This window comes from Mus musculus, chromosome 1 (genome assembly GCF_000001635.26).
Source record: "Mus musculus strain C57BL/6J chromosome 1, GRCm38.p6 C57BL/6J".
In the NCBI taxonomy this organism is placed as follows: Eukaryota; Metazoa; Chordata; class Mammalia; order Rodentia; family Muridae; genus Mus; species Mus musculus.
This window is the reverse complement of record NC_000067.6, coordinates 134,031,230-134,048,280: the sequence shown is the minus strand read 5'-3', so window position 1 is coordinate 134,048,280 and position 17,051 is coordinate 134,031,230. Positions and strand designations below refer to the sequence as shown.

At 50.3% G+C, this 17,051-nt stretch overlaps 1 protein-coding gene and 1 pseudogene across 1 annotated transcript; one reads left to right on the top strand and one right to left on the bottom strand.

Moving 5' to 3' along the window:
• Fmod (fibromodulin) lies at positions 1–11,027 on the bottom strand. Its single transcript, NM_021355.4, has 3 exons — positions 10,699–11,027; positions 7,079–8,065; positions 1–1,807 (listed from the first exon to the last, which is right to left on the bottom strand). Exons 2-3 carry the CDS (start codon positions 8,055–8,057, stop codon positions 1,656–1,658), a joined length of 1,131 nt encoding a protein of 376 aa, NP_067330.1. The 5' UTR covers positions 8,058–8,065; positions 10,699–11,027; the 3' UTR covers positions 1–1,655.
• Gm18970 (predicted gene, 18970) lies at positions 14,903–15,840 on the top strand (annotated as a pseudogene).

The window sequence follows — 17,051 nt, the reverse complement described above, 5'->3', positions numbered from 1 at the left end:
GCTAACTTGAGTTTTTATATAGGCTACTCTTTATAAAGAGCTGACACGGTTCAAGGCCTGTGTGTCTAGGTACCCCGAGGCGATGCCGAGGGCTGCCACCAACCATTCCATCCTTGCAGATGCACTTATAAAATAACTTTATTGGTTAGGTTGGCCGCCATTCATGCTTGCTTCATGCTGAGGGCTCTTCAGAGGCAGGATGGTGATACATGCAGGTGCTTCCCAAGAACCCTGGCCAGGGCAGCCTTGCTCCGCAGGTGGCACTCCCCGGTTGAAACAAGCTGGTTTGGCTTTTGTGGATTGCAGTTCTGGAACCCGTAGCACAGTCTAAGCACCCCGCCCCACCCTGTCCTTTCCAGAGAAGCTTGCTCCCAAGTGCACACAGAGTCAGGGGTCTAAGGCAGGGACCCACCTCAGGCTAGCATCTTACAACTGCTTCTTGCCACTCGCTACCCTGGTGGCTCTATCCCAGTGGGGTCTAGAAGAAGCTGTTGGTTGTACCTAGGCAATATCACCTTTAAAAAGGAGAAGATGGGGCTGTTCTTAGACAAACTACAAATCACAGGCACCACTGGGCATAAGGCGGACTGCATAGTGTGAATGCAGAGGAAGCCAGGTCTAGTGTCGGCAGGACTTGGGCCTGGCAGGGCTTCTTGCACCCCAGTGAGCATCTCCACAGGGCTGGTTCCTGATGCTCTAGCATTATGGACAAACGAGCTATTGAGATCACCCCCTAGTCTGGGTTAGTGGGTAGGTCCTCGGCGGGTGGAGTCTGCCTCTGCCATTTGCGTAACAACCCTTCATACTAGACCAAAGGATGAGCAGAGGCTCTTTCTCATGTTTTGAAAACCACGCTTGCCCCTTCGATACTAAAAGCCCAAGAAGGGGTGCAGATCATGTTGTGTCAGATGAAACTGGAAAGGGGGCTGCCCCTTCAGTTCTGCTATCCTGAGGTGTGTCTCTTCCCCATCTTACTATGGATACTGATAATGACCACTGGACACTTCCCTCCTCTGATAGATCCTCCATTATAGAGTCGGTTATCCCCTATGTTAACAGCTCATCATTATGGTGTTCAATATGGTGACTTTAAACAGGTGAGGTGGGGGTAAGTGTGTGATTTTAGCCATCCGTTTAGCCTCAGATAAGAGTGTGCCCTTAGGGTGTGGGTGTCTCCTGACTGCCTAAGACATTAGAAGAGGCCCCAGTGAAAGAGGGCAGAGAGGGTGAGCTGGGGCTGGGAGGAGGTGACTGGGCAAGAGGTGTGTTGTGATGTTTTGAGGAGCAAAGAGCAGGAGCCCAGAGCAACTGCAGAAGCAGCTGGCCATGCTGTTGAGCACAGCTCAAAAAAGGTCAAATTGGAACTGGTTATATGCTACTGTCCAAGCAAGAAGATTTTGGGGCTAGACTCTATAGCTATATTTCTTTTACCACCAAATTCATCCCCCTGCAGAAACTGGCCTGGCCCCTGATCCCACCTAACTCTGCCTGTTGGAAGGAGATTGAATAAGATCCTGTGGACTTCTGTCACATGCGTGTCCCAGACCATCCAGCAAAAGCCAAACATGCAGCGGGGTGGCAGGGCATGTACCCCGAGCCCGGTGCACGGTGCACGGTACTCGGAGCCCGGAGCCAGGAGCCCAAGGCGAGGCCCCTCAGATCTCGATGAGGTTGGCGAGGCGCAGGCAGAGTGGGGCGTCCACCGGCATTGCGCTGCGCTTGATCTCGTTCCCATCCAGGCGTAGCACCTGCAGCTTGGAGAAGTTCATGACGTCCACCACCGTGCAGAAGCTGCTGATGGAGAACTCTGGCGGGACAAAAAGGGAGGGCGGGTGGGAGAAGCTCAGCTTAGGAAACAGATACAAAATGGGCACAGAGGGCCCCTTTGAATCCGCTGAAATAAAGAATAAAGACTGGGGTGGGGGTGGAGTGGAAGAGTTGAACGGGGGGGGGGGGGTGGTGCTAAAGTATTGGAGTCAGACGGATTGGCACCGTTGGGGACCATGCTGGGAACAGAGCACGCTGGGGAGGTGTGAGCCTCCCCAGCTCAACCTCTTACCCCCCTAATTCCCACCCCCTGCTTTGCTCCCCAAATGTCCCGGATGTCCTTCCCACCGGGCCTTGTTTTTTCCCCCTGTGGGCAGCAGGGGGAAGCAGAGGGTAGGTGGAGCTCACAGCTTCTCTAAAGGTTTGGCTGCTCCTGGAAGGACCGCTTTGCTGATGGCGGCACACTGCAAGAAGGCCACTCCAGGAATAGGGTACACTATTTTTGAACATTTCCTGTCATTTTGCAGGTACGGAAAGTAGTAGGACGTGAAAGAGAGAAATCCTGGCCTTAGAGCTGAGTGTCTGGGTGCCAGAGCCTTCAGGGGACTGGAAGGGGAGAGCAGGCTAGAAATGCCAAAGTCAAATAAATAGCCAGGCATGCTGGCAGAAGCCCTTTAGCCTCACTAGGCAGGCAGAGGCAAGCAGATCTCTGTGAGTTCGAGGGCAATCTGAACTACACAGTGAGTTCCAGGACAGCCAGCGTTACACAGAGAGACCCTATCTCAAAAAAAAAAATCCTAAACCAAACAAAATCAAATAATCCCCCTGCCTCCTTGTACGATCACATAGGCCTTTTTTACTTCGGGAGACAGGGTCTCATATAGTTCAGACTGCTCTTAAACTTACTATGTAGCTAAGTACAGCCTTAGACTCCAGATCCTCCTGTGTGACCTCCTGAGTGTGGGCTATCACAGCCAGCATGTACCACCACACCTTGTAGTCTGCCTCTTTTATTTAGTTTTTTTTCCTTTTCAGTTTTCATGTGTATGTGGTGTGCACATGTATATAGCATGTTTGTATGTTCTGCAACACCTGTGTATGTGGGCATGTATGCATGTGAGGCCTAAGGCTACGTCAGGGTTCCTCATCAATGCTTTCCCTCACTGAGCTAAGGACATTCAGTCAAACCCAGAGCTTGCTGGAATCTCTACTCTCGGTAAGTAGCTATCTTGCCTTAGGAATCATCTGTCTTCCGAGGTTAGAACTACAGGCAAGCTGTCACCACCACCAGGGGAATGTTCCAGCTTCTGCAGCCTGTCCCCTAACTCCCCACTTCCACGGGCCCTTCAAGGGCCCTGAGTGCCCTTGGGTATCCTTCCCACAAGACCCCGTAGGTTCTGAGGATTTGAACTTTAAACTTGGGGGTAGGTGGAGACAGGGACAGAGCCATCCCCCTAGGCTGTGGTCTCTTTTTTACTCTCAGAAGTCTCTGGGGACTCTTTTGTAGAGGAGTTCCCCTAAGCCATGAAATAGATGTTCTAGTTTTGGGTCATCTCAACACAAGGCTTCGCACAGCTGTCTCTGTTGTCCTCTTGGATGACACCACCGTCTACCCTCAGTAACTTGAAAGGAAAAGAAGACATTCAAAATCCCAGTTCAAACTCCAAAAGCGACAACAGAAGTTCACACCGGAAGCCATCAGGGCTGCCTTCCTTCTACTTGGCTCCCTAGAAGACCACTCTTATTGTCATTTTCTGTGAACTGGTTTAGATAAGGTGGCAGGAGGGGGCAGGGTCTGGCGTGACCATCATTCACAGATACCCATGCTGGCAGCCTCGAGCCAAGTGTAGAACAGGGCTGGCTTTGTCCCGTCAGACACGTCCCTCATCCTGCACAGGTGCCTGGAACTATAATCAGAATTGATCGGTAGGAGCTAACCCAATTTTTAGAGACAATAGGGGTTCCTCCCGGGGGAAGGAGGGAGTGTGAAGATGAAGGTTTCCAAGAAAGACGGCACAGAAGGCCGAGGCTGTGGAGGAAGGTGGTTTTGAATTAACACCATCAGTTGCTTTTAGTCTCCGTTAAGAACTGCCCGAGATGGGTTGGTGTGCTGTAGCAAACCATGTTGCACTGCCCTCAAACACAGAATTCAGGCCTGGAGAAGAGTTAGGTCCCGGGAGAGTGGGGCTGTGAAATATACTTTGAGGAGGAGCAGAAGCTCTGAGACGCTTTTTGGTGTTCCCTTCTGGTCCTCGGGAGTAGATTTAGTGGGTATAGTGCAGGTGGGGCTTGAGTCTGTTACTGTGTACAGGGCCAGGGGGCACACGAGGTGGCTGAACGTCATTTGCCACTTTCAGTCCTATTTGGGACTGAGCCAGAGGTCTGGACATGGAGCCTGCAGACTGTGCTAACATCCAAGTTCCCATACCTGTGAGCCACTAGACACAGCATCTAGATCAGCTATTCATGGGCTCTAAGAGCACCCCTCCGCACACCTTCCTCAAGCCCACAGTAGGTCAGGGCTTCTGTCAGGAGGCCCCGGCAGACATTTTTCCAGGCCAGATTAAATACTGACATGAGTCTTTCCAAATTCCAATCCCGCCCCACGCCATTGGATCCCACAGCTTCTGACTAACATTCCGTGGCTCTGTCTGCTCCATCATTCCTCTTCTGCCAGGTTGGAAAAACTGAGGGAGGCATTGGAGGGAGAGGTGTGTGTGTGTGCGCGTGCGTGTGCGCGTGCGCGTGTGTGCTGTCCTGTTTCCTGAAGGCCTGGAGCTCCTGTTCTGTTGGGTCCCCCTTACCACACCTTACCCCAACATGGTCACTGACTGCCATTACAGGAATTCCTCCTTCCTGGTTACCCAGAGTGTGTGGCAGGCAAGCTAAGAAGCCATTTCCTGCATCAGAGCCGGGTTGTCCCTGTTCTCCATCAGAGATGTCTGGCTTTAGGTCCTTTACAAAAAGCAGGAGTTGGGGGTTTCAGCCTTCCTTAGGCTGGGTGACCTGGAACACGGCTTTTCTTTTACTGTCCCCATGGTGACAATTCAGAAAACAAGTGCCCAGACTATGCCTGTCGACTCTCCAAAAGGCAACAAGAAGGCAACTGACACTGTGTTAACAGGGGTTGACTGTGACACTGGGCACCAGGTCCTCTGGATCGTGTGTTCCGCATACCACTTACTGATTCGAGAAAGACAAGACATGGGGGCTCCTTTGCTTGTTACAGAGAAGCCGGGAGAGGGATTTACTGATAACCAGGAGGGAAGGAATTAGGCCTAAACCTGGCTCATAGGGATTTGGGGCAGATGCTGACATTTCCCAGGGGTTTGAACAGAGAGCTCTTTTGCAGTGCCCCAGGGTAACTCAGTGAGTAATTTACTTTCTGATCGGCTTTTGGGAGAGGGCTTCCCTTGTATCTGCCTGGATATTTCTGCATAAAGACATAAGGGTGACGAGACGCTGTGACAAGTCTATCCTTGCCACCTCTCTCTGACTGGAAAGTTAGGTTTTGGCTCTCCCAGAGTGCCTTTCTGCCACGTGTTCAGAGTTACACTTGGACTAGGTACAGCAGAGAGTGTGACATTTCTCATAGGATAGCTCTTCTGGATTCAGAGTAGGCGGCAGACGACTGTAGGGCGGGACATAGAGCTGGGAGAAAAAACACCAAACTCTGGGTGTGTGACATCTTTAAAGTAGAGTAAATGACTCCCATTGTCACCTTGGGACTAACAGGACTCCTCCCCCAAAAGAGAGACTCTAAGTAAAAGCAACTCTTACCCCTGTAACAGTGCCTTGCCAGTTAAAATGAAAGGACCAGACAGATAGCTTTTGACTTCAGAGGCCCATTGCAACCTCCCTATTCCCCCTGAGGTAGGCTGTCTGGCTGTTAACATCTTGTTAAATGACTGATCTGTCCCCTGAGAAGAGAGAGGAAGCAGGAGAGAGGACAGGACAGGGTCTCCCTGTGCTTTGTTGGCTCATTCCTTCTCAGCAGGCTGCAAGAAATTCAGAGCCCACTGCCTGGCCATTCCAGGCCTCCCTTCCCCAGAGCCAAGGACTGAGCCACAGTGGGAGGGAAATTAAATGCTGGCCCTGTACTTTCCAGCTGAGCAAGGCATCAAAAGCCACTGGGGTAAAGTAAGCATGCTCTGAACATGAGATCCTAACGTGTTAGAAAGAGGCTGAAAGGTCGCTAGTCAATCAGAGATTCATTTTTTATCTCTCTGTTTCAGAGGGGTAGTCTTACCTATGCAGGGAAGTTCTTATAAAGCACATAGTCCTATGTTCTTTCCCCAAGGCTTCTGGGTGGCCAGGCCCATGTTACCTCAGGGAGGACCTTTGCCTTGCCACCAGGGGTTCCTTGGACTCCAGGGAGAACTGGCAAGATGTCCCACATTCAGTTCTGGGAGGGCTGCCCATTTTTGTTAAGTTTGAAAAACAAACAGCAAAACAGGAGACTAGCTGTGCAGGCAGGAGTCGTGTGTGTGTGTGTGTGTGTGTGTGTGTGTGTGTGTGTGTGTGTGTGTGACAGAATCTGCATCCTCTGGTGACTGTTAAGGATGCTCAGGGACCTTGGCTTCTTACCAGCCCAACCTCGCCCCAAGGCAGACCCCAGAAGAGAACACCAGGTCTCCTTCTCCTTGAATATCGCTCTGGAGCAGTGGCTTCCAACCTTCCTCATGCTGTGACCCTTTAACCAACCATACAATTATTCTCATTGTTACTTCGTAACTGTAATCATGCTACTGTAATGAATCATAATTAGATATGCAGGATATCTGGTATGTGACTCTCGTGAAAAGGTCATTTGTCCCCACCCCCAAGGGGTTGTGACCCACAGGTTGAGAACTGCTGCTCTAAAATTTCTTTAAACTCATTTCTCAGTGGTCCTAAATCATGCATCCCCAACTGTCTCTGACCTGTGACTTGTTAAGTGGCAGGTTCTTTCCACCAATTCCCCATGCTAACTGTTCTCATTCCTCCTCCCCACAGCCCATGCGCTCACCTTGAAAGCCTTAGACTGAATCTTGTTTCTCCTATGTGGTCTTTGGAGCCAACCAACTTTGCAGTCAGCTCTCTTACCTTGCTGGAGGACCAGTGTGTACCTGGCTGAATACAGGGCTTTGCAGTCAGTATACTTGATTGTTTGGCTCTCTATGCTTATAATAATAATAATAATAATAATAATAATAATAATAATAATAATAATAATAATAAGTTATTATTATTATTATTATTATTATTATTATTATTATTATTAGCGTTCCCACTAGCATCCAAGGAGTCCCCTCCCTCCCCTGGAGCTCACCATTGATCCTGTTGCCCTGGAGGTAAAGATTCTCCAGGTTGGTGTTGACAGGAGGGATCTTCTGCAGCTGATTGTAAGACAAGTCTAGCTCAAGAAGGCTGCTGGAGTTGAAGGTGTTGGTAGCAAGGCCGTTGTTAGTGAGACTGTTGTGAGACAACCGGACGTACAGCAGCTTGGGTGACCCCCGGAAGTAGCTGTCAGGGACGGTGTAGACATTGTTGTGTTCTAGGTACAGCTGCTCCAGGGCTGAGGGCAGACCGTCGGGTACCCTCCGAAGGTGGTTATAACTCAGGTCTAGTAGGATCAGGGACCGGAGGCCTCTCATGGAACTCCCCACTTCCTGGATCTCATTGTGGTGGAGATATAAGGCCGTGAGGTTCTCCAGGCCCTCCAAAGCATTGTTGGGGACCCGTGAGATCTGGTTGTGGTCCAGGTGGAGCTCTCTCAGGGATCGGGGCAGCGGGCCGGGCATCCGGGTCAGGTTGTTGTGGTCCAAGTACAGCCTCTCCAAGTGCCTCAGCTTGGAGAAGACTTTCCTGCCTACCTTGTCACTGGTAATCTGGTTGCCATGTAGAGCGACCCAGAGGAGCCCAGTGGCATTGTCAAAGACACCTTCCTGGATGGCAGAGATCTGGTTGTTCTGGAAGTAGACGTACTTCATGCGGGAGGGCACAAAAGGCAGGTACTTGAGGTTGCGGTTGTCACAGTACATGGCTGTGGGGAAGTTGGGGGGACAGTCGCATTCTTGGGGACAATCACGGGGCTCTGGTGGAGGTGGTGCACCATAGGCATAGGCTGGGCCTTCTTCCACTCCATAGGGGTAAGGCTCAGAGGGCTCATAGGGGTAAGGGTCATAGGGGTCGTAGTAGGTGGACTGCTGGTTTCGGAGGTATTGGATCCACCAGTGAGAGTCTTCATCATACTGGCCCTGGGAAAGTGAGCAGAGCCCAGCCAGCAGCAGGACGGAGGCCCACTGCATTTTTGTCTCTGTAGAAAGGGAGAGGACAGAGCGAGAGGGGGCATGAATGAAGGTGCAGGCGGGCAGTTGGGTGGCTCAGGCTGGCCATAGGCTCTGTGACTGACACTGTGACTACAGTCAAGCACTGGAGGGCAGAAACTGTGCTTCCCCCTCACCTGGGTGCCTCCTCCTCCTGGCTCTGCATACCTGGGGAGCTGAGGAAGGTCACCGGTTTAGCTTCTGGTCTTGCAGCCATGAAAAGAGTCTGAGATTAGAGAAGAACCTGAGAGGCGTGGGCTGTAGTTTGGGGAAGGGCAGGTCCTTAGCATCCTCCAGCACCCTGAGGTTCTGTTGTTGAAACTGAGAGCCTTGCAGCCTATCTCTCTGTCTGTCTGCCCCCCCCCCCCAATTGGGATACTTTTAGGTCTGAACTCCCCTCTAGTTTGGACTTGCAGGGAATTTTTTTTTCTGCAAGTCCAAGGACAAGAGTCTCCTGGTTCTTCCTGTGTCCAGGAAGCCTCCAGAAAGGACTGGGACTTCCAAAGGGAATAGTTGAGCTACTTCTTGAAGATCCTTTGGGTCTCATGGGCAGCCTGGGGATTTGTGGTCCTGAGTGTGTGGGAGGGTGTGGCTCCCCTGTGGCCACCACAAGGTCTGGGCTATTCTCCAGAGGACCATGGCCTGTGAGTCTTCTGGGCGAGAAAAATGCACTGGTTAGCAGCTTGTGGCTGAGTGTGTAGCCAGACTTCAGTCTTTCCAGACTGGGAACCCAGTATGGCTCTAATGATTGTCTTCTGGGCTGACTGTACTGTGTCTGGCCTGGTCTGCGTCTCTCTTCTGTGGTCCTGAAGACTGAAGGACTTCACCCTCCTCTCACCCACCATGGGGATGGCAGGAGCCATGTGAGAGGCGATTGAAATGAATTAGGGACACTGAGAACTGGAATAGAAATGGAAGGGATGGAGGGAATCCAGAAGGGGCATTTACTCCTCCTTTTTGAGACAGGGTCTCCCTACACAGCTTTGGCTCTCCTGGAACTCACTAAATAGACCAGGCTGGCTTCGAACTCCCAGAGCTCCACCTGTCTTTGCCTCTTGAGCGCTGGAGTTAAAGGCATGCACCACATACGAGGTGTACCTTCTTCTCTTCTAAGCTACCTCCTTCAAGTGATGTCACTTGGCTTTCCAGGCTCAGTTAGCACCCACGCTGCTGAGGAGTCTGTTGCATTAGAGCTTGCTAGCAAGACAAGCAAGGCATGCTGGGGCCTCCAGGAGGGAACCTGCAGGTGTAGATAGATGGTGGGGAGCCAGGGGTGTCGTGTTTGACCTGGTTGCTATGGCCAGAGCACTGCATAGTCCCCGGGAAGAGGGGGACCTCCCAGGTCACAACTATTAAGACAGAATATTTAGAATCTTTCCTGGTGCTCTCACCGCCGGGCTGTGCTGGGATTGACAGCTGTGGACAGGACAGTCCTATGAATTGATGAGAAGAGACCCAGCTATGACAGTCCAACTACTCCGTTTCTGAGCAGCATCTCTGTCATGCCCTTCTGTTCCCTGAAACAGTTCCCTTATGACTTTTCATCCCACAACTCCCCGGATGGCTCAGGACAGGCACTCTGGCTCATCCCTGGGCAGCCACAGTCCCTGAACAAAGAGCACCAGTGTTTCTGAGGAGCAGACTCAACTGCCCAGTGCCTAAGATGCTGACTGGTTCCTGATTTGGGCCAGGAGAGAAGACGGATGGAACGGCCCATTGCCAAGAGAGCATTTTTCCATGCACAGCCCTGGGCTGCTGCAGGACTGACCAAGGTGGCTTTTTAGAGAAGACTGACACACTAAGCCTCTGTCCATTTTGTCCCTCTTCCAGACTAGGCACTTTGGCAGAAGGGGACTACCTTCCTCTTCAAGGTTCAGCTTTCCATGGGGCTCCATGCCCAGCCACAGTGGCCTCCCTTCAGAGTATGACTGCTGGAAGGGCTTAGGAGGAGTGCAGGCCCGTCCTTTCCCCACCTGATCTAGAATGTGACTTCAGGGCTGCACACCCTTAAACTGTTTCTTGTCATGCTAGAGACCCTCTATTCAGTGTGAAGTTTCCAGAAGTGATTCTCTCAGACTTGGAGATCCCGACTCGGGAGCTACAAATGTACCATTTTGTTTCTTCAGTCTGGGGAAACTCTATCAGAGGTGAGGTCAAACTAAAAAACCATATTCTATCCACCACTCCGTCCATGACTCCTTGGATCAATTCTTTATTCTCTCCTCTTAACTCCAGCAACACATGTTACATACACAAAGCTTGCCCTCTAACATTTGGGCACAATGCCCCTCTCTAAGAGATCTCTGGGACATCCAGAGACTATTCTCCAAAGTGCCCCAAGTCCTAGCATGTTGAGACTCATAGGTAGCAACCAGGAGACTTTGCAATTTTCTTCATGTTTTTATGTCAGTGAAAGAGAGGCCCCCAATACCCACAGGGAGCTGTAGGAGACAGGGAACATGCAGCCCCTGCCGTTGCATCTCTTCAGCATCCCTGGGAGGCATGGACCAGTTGGGATTAATAACCCATCTCTGCCCACTCTTCTCCCAGCCTTGTCCTTCCCCCTTGTTTCTCTTTATAGAATTGCAAGGGAGCAAACCTAAAGAAATAGGGCTGCACTTACCTTGGGTTGAACTGTTCAGAGTGACCACGTCCTTCTGTCTGGTCTCCTTGGGTTGGAGAATGTGGCAGAGAGGGAAGAGAGGAGTGAGCGCCTACGGAGAGTGTGCAAGTCTGTGCCAGGCCAGGGCCCGCCCCCAAATTCCTAATCAAATATCTCAAAGAGGGGCTGAGGAGCCTAAGCTGGCTTTTTCAGTCCTGTAAGGGGCGGAGCTCACACTCAGCTCTGCAAAATTCCGTCCGACCCAGGCTGTAAAAACCACCTTCTTTCCACTGGGTTATCTTCCCTGGAGCATTGGCAGCCTGAAGTCTCTTGCTGCTGAATAAGTTAGCGATGCCCCAGAAGTTATTTCTGCAGTCTCTTGTGCGGTGCCTGGGTTTCTCATTAAACCCATAAAGTAGACACAGGAGAGGGAGGGCCAAGGTTTGGAGAAAGAACCTTTTAACTCTTTCAGCAATCTTGGTCCCCTCCGGGAGTCTGCACTTATCTTTCTTGGCTCAAGCACCCCTTGTAGCCAGATGTCAGACTAGTGAGTGGGAGAGCATGCTGGCTGCAGGAGGGCTTGGGCTGGCTCAAGTTCATGGCGACCACTGAGACCTTTCTGCCACGGGAACAAATGGAAAATCAGGGACTCTAACTATTGCTGTTATGCCTTTACGGATGTGGAATACCTAAGCCAGGGGAAGACGAAGCTAGGGGGATGGGATGGCATTAGACAGTGAAGGGCTTTTAAGAGCACAGAAAAGATTTTAGCTTAAATGTTTAAAACAGTGTTTGATAAGGGAGGCTCACTGGATCTGATTTACCCTCTGACAAGGTTTTATTTTATTTTATGTGTATGAGGAGTGTTTTGTCTGTGTACCATAGGCATGCAGTGCCCATCGGCACCAGAAGAGGGCGTCAGACCTCCTGGAACTGGAGTCAGAGAGGATTGTGAGCTGCTATGTGGGTGCTGGGAGTTGAATCTAGGTCTTCTAGAAGAGCAGCCAGTGCACTTACCTGCTGAGCTGGAGAAAGTCAAACAGGACTGTCTGGATTTTAATTCAGCCCTTAGGTGGACAATAGCACCACTACACAATGTGGAAAGAGACAGAAGACTGGAAAAATCTAAGTTATACTTTGGGTATGTAAGGATAGATGCCATTTAGAAGTTCCAGTGAAGAGGCAGACAGGCCACTGCGTCTGAAACTGAATTTGGAATTGAGGGACAAGGGGGAAAGCCCTTGAGAACCACGAGACTGTGGCTTACATTGAGTCTAGTTAGCTTAGATGAGCTCTTAACTCTTTCCTCAAATTCTGGCTCATAGCCACACTCAAGAAGCACCCTTTAATTTAAAGAAATACAAAGAGGTTAAACTCTCAGAATGTCTGAGTTTGGAAAGTTTAGAAGTGTCTGGGCAGATGGGACTTTGGGTCAAGTTGTTGTTAGTGCAAGGCTGCCAGGAAGGGGCGTGTCCCCCTACTCTAAAGGCTCTGCTTTATAGGGGCTGGAGAGATGGCCCAGCAGTTAAGAGAACATGTGTGCTCTCCCAGAGGTCCTGAGTTCAATTCCCAGCAACCACATGGAGGCTCATGACCATCTATAATGGGATCTGATGACCTCTTCTGGTGTGTCTGAAGATAGTGACAGTGTACTCACATACATAAATAAGTAAGTCTTTTTTTTTTTTAAGTCTGTTTTGCATTTGTCTTCTCTTTTAATGAGCACTGTGCCATTTTACGCTGGAAAGAGGACTCCTGATGCAGAGTGACTGTCAGGGAAGAGGCACAAAGAGTACGGGTGTGGAGTTCAGTCTACACGACTTCACAGCACACAGTTTTCTTAAACTCAGGGCCGGGGCAGGTCGGCAGGGTGGAGGGGTGAAGGGCATTCTGTTCTCAGGGCTGGGCTCATGTATGGTGACACTCAAATAATCATAGCTGTCTGCTGTGCTGAAGCCAGGGCGTGGAGGGATAAGAGGATGCTGAGGGACAGGGCTTCCTGTCCAGACATATATTTTATTTACATTTAGTAAAGAGCAGCATCCACCCTGGGTCACACATGGTCCTAAGTGATGGAGACACAGAGGCCTCAGGATAATGCATGTTCCCAGTAAAAGCATGTCTGACCTTGTCAGGAAAACAGAAATGGTATCAGGAGTTGGAAGGATAGTTCAGAGGTTAAGAGCACTGCCTGTTAACTCTTGCAAAGCATCTCGGTTCAGTTCCCAGCAGCCGCTGGCAGCTCACAGCTGTGACATCAGTTCTAGGAGCTCTAACACCTCCTTTTGGCCTCTGTAGTCACCGCACACACATGCACAGCTCGCACACAGACACTCACACACAAATGAAGAGAAAAGGATGGAATGGTGTCAATGTGAGGAGAAAAACGCACAGGTGATTTTCTCATCAATGAGAACAGCAGTGGACATGGGTCTCGCTGACTGGACTTAGTTGACACTTTTATCCCCACTTCCTCTTCCTCCTCCTGCTCTTCTTCCTCCTCCTGCTCTTTTTCCTCCTCCACCTCTCTCTCTCTCTCTCTCTCTCTCTGTGTCTCTCTGTCTCTCTGTCTCTGTCTCTGTCTCTCTCTCTCTCTCTCTCTCTCTCATCTCTCTCTCTCTTTTGAAACAGGGTTTCTCTGTGTAGCCCTGGCTGTCCTGGAACTCACTTTGTAAACCAGGCTGGCCTCGAACTCAGAGATCCACCTGCCTCTGCTTCCCAAGTGCTGGGATTGAAAGGTATGCACCGCCACGCCCAGACAGTTGACACTTCTTAGATGGGCCCAGATAGCTCTGGGAAATCTACCTACCAAGTACAAATGCTTATTTCATAAAATCCCAGCATCCCAACAAAAACTACACTTACTAACAGTGCCGATCAGTAAGGGATAGATTATCAAGGGGAATCTTTCCCACGTGAGCTCTGTTAAAGAAGTGTCTGAGCACTGAGCTTTGCACCCGGCCTTCAGCCTCCCACTGAGGTGGCCTGCAGGAAGCCTGGAGCAGAAGATTGTGAGGTAGAATTCCTGAGGACCATGCACTGTCCAAAGTGCCTTGTTGCGGCTCCGAGAGGAGGCTCTAACCTCTACTTGAACTGATACTCTGTTGTTCTGGCTCGGAGATGTAGGGCCCCAGAGCTTTTCCTCTACATAGAAAGCCAAATACAGCACACATATGCCCCTTGGGATGCAGAGAGACTCCCATGTGAAGATTCCATGCATGACACAGGTGTTCTCTTGAAGGTGTTGAGCCAATGCTGTCCAGTTAATGCAAACTAACGATATGTCCGTAATAGTCACTCAGTGTCCCCTCCGCCTAGCTGGACATACAAGGGGCTTAGTAAGCATTCAGTAATTCGGAACTGAATTTTGGGCTACCCACAGTGTCTTCAGTATTCAATCCTGGGTGGAGTAACCATCACCGACCGGGCCAGGAAAACTCTCGTCTTTCCAGCCAATTAGATTTTCCAGGGGTGCAGACCACTGCCATCTCCTTCCTTCCCAGAAAAGGTCAGGTTAAACCACAGTCACCAGGCACAACTGATTGCTTCTGATGCTGGACCAACCCGTCTAGGAGGGATGAAATTACTTATGACTCAAATCTCACCAGTCGAGACGTGGTGGCTTCAAACCCTGGACTTTACTTCCCAAGGGACCCGTGTTAATGACCTAGCCTTTGATATCCCAGACAGCCCAGCAATGGAGGAAAGACTAAAAGTGCACGCAAGTGAGATTCTTGACGAGACTTAAGGGGGTCAGTAGGAAGACGGCCATGCTAACGCAATCCAGGCCTATCCCTGAAGTCTCCTGACGCCATAGAGGGAATTTAACTAGTCTGATATTTCAATGGAAAGTCTCGATTACACTGGTACAGCAAACAATGGTGCCCCAAAAGTTTCCAGGAGAGATGTTTTCCCTATCGGCTTGGCACTGAGGGCTCATTAAGAGCCTTCTGACCATCTGCTCTTCCCAGAAGGATTAGACCATTGTGATGCTGAAGCTGTGGAAAGACTTGGCATTCCTTCATCTGGAAGAGGAGAAAGACCTCAGTTCTAAGTCCTAGGAGATGCTCCGAGGATTCCAGAAATCCTTCTGCCAGCCTTTGAAAGATGACAGAGGGGGTCTTGGCTGTGGCACCAGGGGTCACTGAGACACCCTGAGCTTCCTTGTGCTCCCACCACACTATAGTATGGCAGAGTTGTTGTAAGGTATGGCAGTAGGCCCCGGGCAAGGGAGCAACGGATTCCTCCTGGCCAGTGCCCCATGCTGCTCTTCCTTGGCCAAGGTGACCAAGTGGTAGGCATGGGTCATGAGAACATCTGTGAGCTCTACGACTTCAGCAAAGCCACCTACTTTAGCTGTTGGAGCTGAGTCTACCCTGGCTGCAAGAAGAGATGACTATGCTATGAGCAGATGCCCTACCATCTTTGTGGTTCACTGACTGCCATTTAGAAACTCCATGACCAGAAGTCCCCAGCGCCTTGTAAGGTTGCTGAGAATTAAGTTCTTTGGTCCTGGTTTCGGTGTGGGAGGATGTGGAGTCTTAGTGTTTGCAGAGTCAGAGAATTTTCTGAAGGCCTTTATGCACAAGTGCCCAAGCTAAGGCCATACAAGAAGCATCTAAGACTGTTCTCAGTAGGACGTTGCCTGTCCTTGCCCGGTGTCAGTCCAAGTTCATCTTTACCTGCTTGGGAACACAAGAACATTGCAATTCTTTGGCATGGAGATCCTTGTGTGTGAGGAGCCTATCTGCCCTCTTCTTGACTGTAGGGTGATTTCAGGACACCTTGGGGCTCTGCAGTTTTTCTGGAAGAATTTCTCTAAGCATCACTTCAGATGCACCAGGATGTGGCCAGCAAGTGGTAGCATCCATACACCCTTCATGGAGCTAACTGTGGAGTCCCAAGTTCTAGAGATGATTGACACCAGGAAGCTTCTGAATGCTGTTCAGTCCACATCAACAGGAATAGCCACGTGCATATCCAACACATGCTGAAGCTATTAGGGCAGTAGGTGGTCTCCTAGATGAAGTAGGAGCAGACGGTGCATAAAAGGGTACCCAGCTTCACAGCACACGTGAACTGGACCCTGGGCAGCAGCTAAGAAGCATCCTGCATTGCTATAACCAGTAGGCTTGGAAATCCTACAGACACACTGACGCCAGTGAGGATCCATACCTGTACCCTAGGGTCTCTGCTGTGACTGAGGGGCTTAAATGACAAGTCCCTAGAGGAACCCAGAGGAACGGCAGTGGTTGTGACTTCCACCCTTCCTCACAGATTCATCTTCCTGCAATAAAAGAGGTATCAGTGAAGAATTTTCAGTGCCACACAAGCATGAAAAATGTCTCTGTCCATGGCCACCCCTCCCCCTTGGCAAAATGTTGGCCCCTGGAGGAAAAGACACTTCTATGTTTGTAATCTGAAGAGCTGACACACTCTCTTTGGAAAATATATACTCCTCAGTAAGATTGGGACAGCCTGGCCTAGAGCAGCCTTGTGCCTGCCTTGATGGTGCAGTGGTCACATTGCCTGGCCTCAGGTGTGGCATGTGCCAGAGAGATTCCTCTGCTGCCTCACAGCCTACCAGATGCCCTAGACCAAATGTTAGCTCCTTCAGCTCTGAATCTGAAAATCTTTAGGAACAAATGGGACTTAACAGAAACTCCTCCCCTTAACCAATAACTGGTGGTTCAAGGCCCATATTTCTTATATAACCAAGAAGCACAGGTTAAGTGACCGCTGTATGCCCCAGAGAGGGTACACTCTGTCATTGCAAGGAGGGTCCTGGAGACATGGGCGTGAGGGGTATGGGCATACCCAGGCAAGGAGGATGAACCTCATCATAGAGAGACACTTCAAGCTGTCTCTGGGACAGTGGTCATTGAGGTCTCTATTTGTCGGAAGCCAGGTATAGGCTAGTCTTCTCTCAGCAAGAGCAACCTCTGCTCTGGAAGAGGAGCAAGGCTTTCCTCCTAGCACGTAGCACCTTGCGTGGATTTTAAACATGAGCTGTTCCAATGGGAGGCAGAGTGGAGTGGGGAGCAGGTACGAGAACAGCTGTGTTTGTTGGTCTTGGTTGTCAGTGTGACTGGGTTGATAGATGTCTAGGACTTGTGAAGCTCATGTGTCCGTGGGAGCAGTTCCCAAGAACTGGCATGTGGAAGCTTGATGGAGTAGAGGGGAAGACCTCTTGTCAATGTGTGAGATACCTTTAATCAGAGATCGGGATGAAAAAAATCAGTGTGCATTCATTTTTTTTTCTCAGTGAGTGGGTCTATTGCTGCTGTTGATGGTGATGATGGTGATGGTGGTGGTGATGGTGGTGGTGATGATGGTAATGGCAGTGATGCTGATGATTGTGGTGGTGATGATGA

Excerpts from the sequence above, each read along its gene's own strand:
- Fmod (NM_021355.4), bottom strand. The coding sequence starts at position 8,057 with ATGCAGTGGGCCTCCGTCCTGCTGCTGGCTGGGCTCTGCTCACTTTCC. Across the intron at positions 1,808-7,078 it reads CCAGGGCAACAGGATCAATG|AGTTCTCCATCAGCAGCTTC; the intron begins GTGAGCTCCAGG and ends TTGTCCCGCCAG.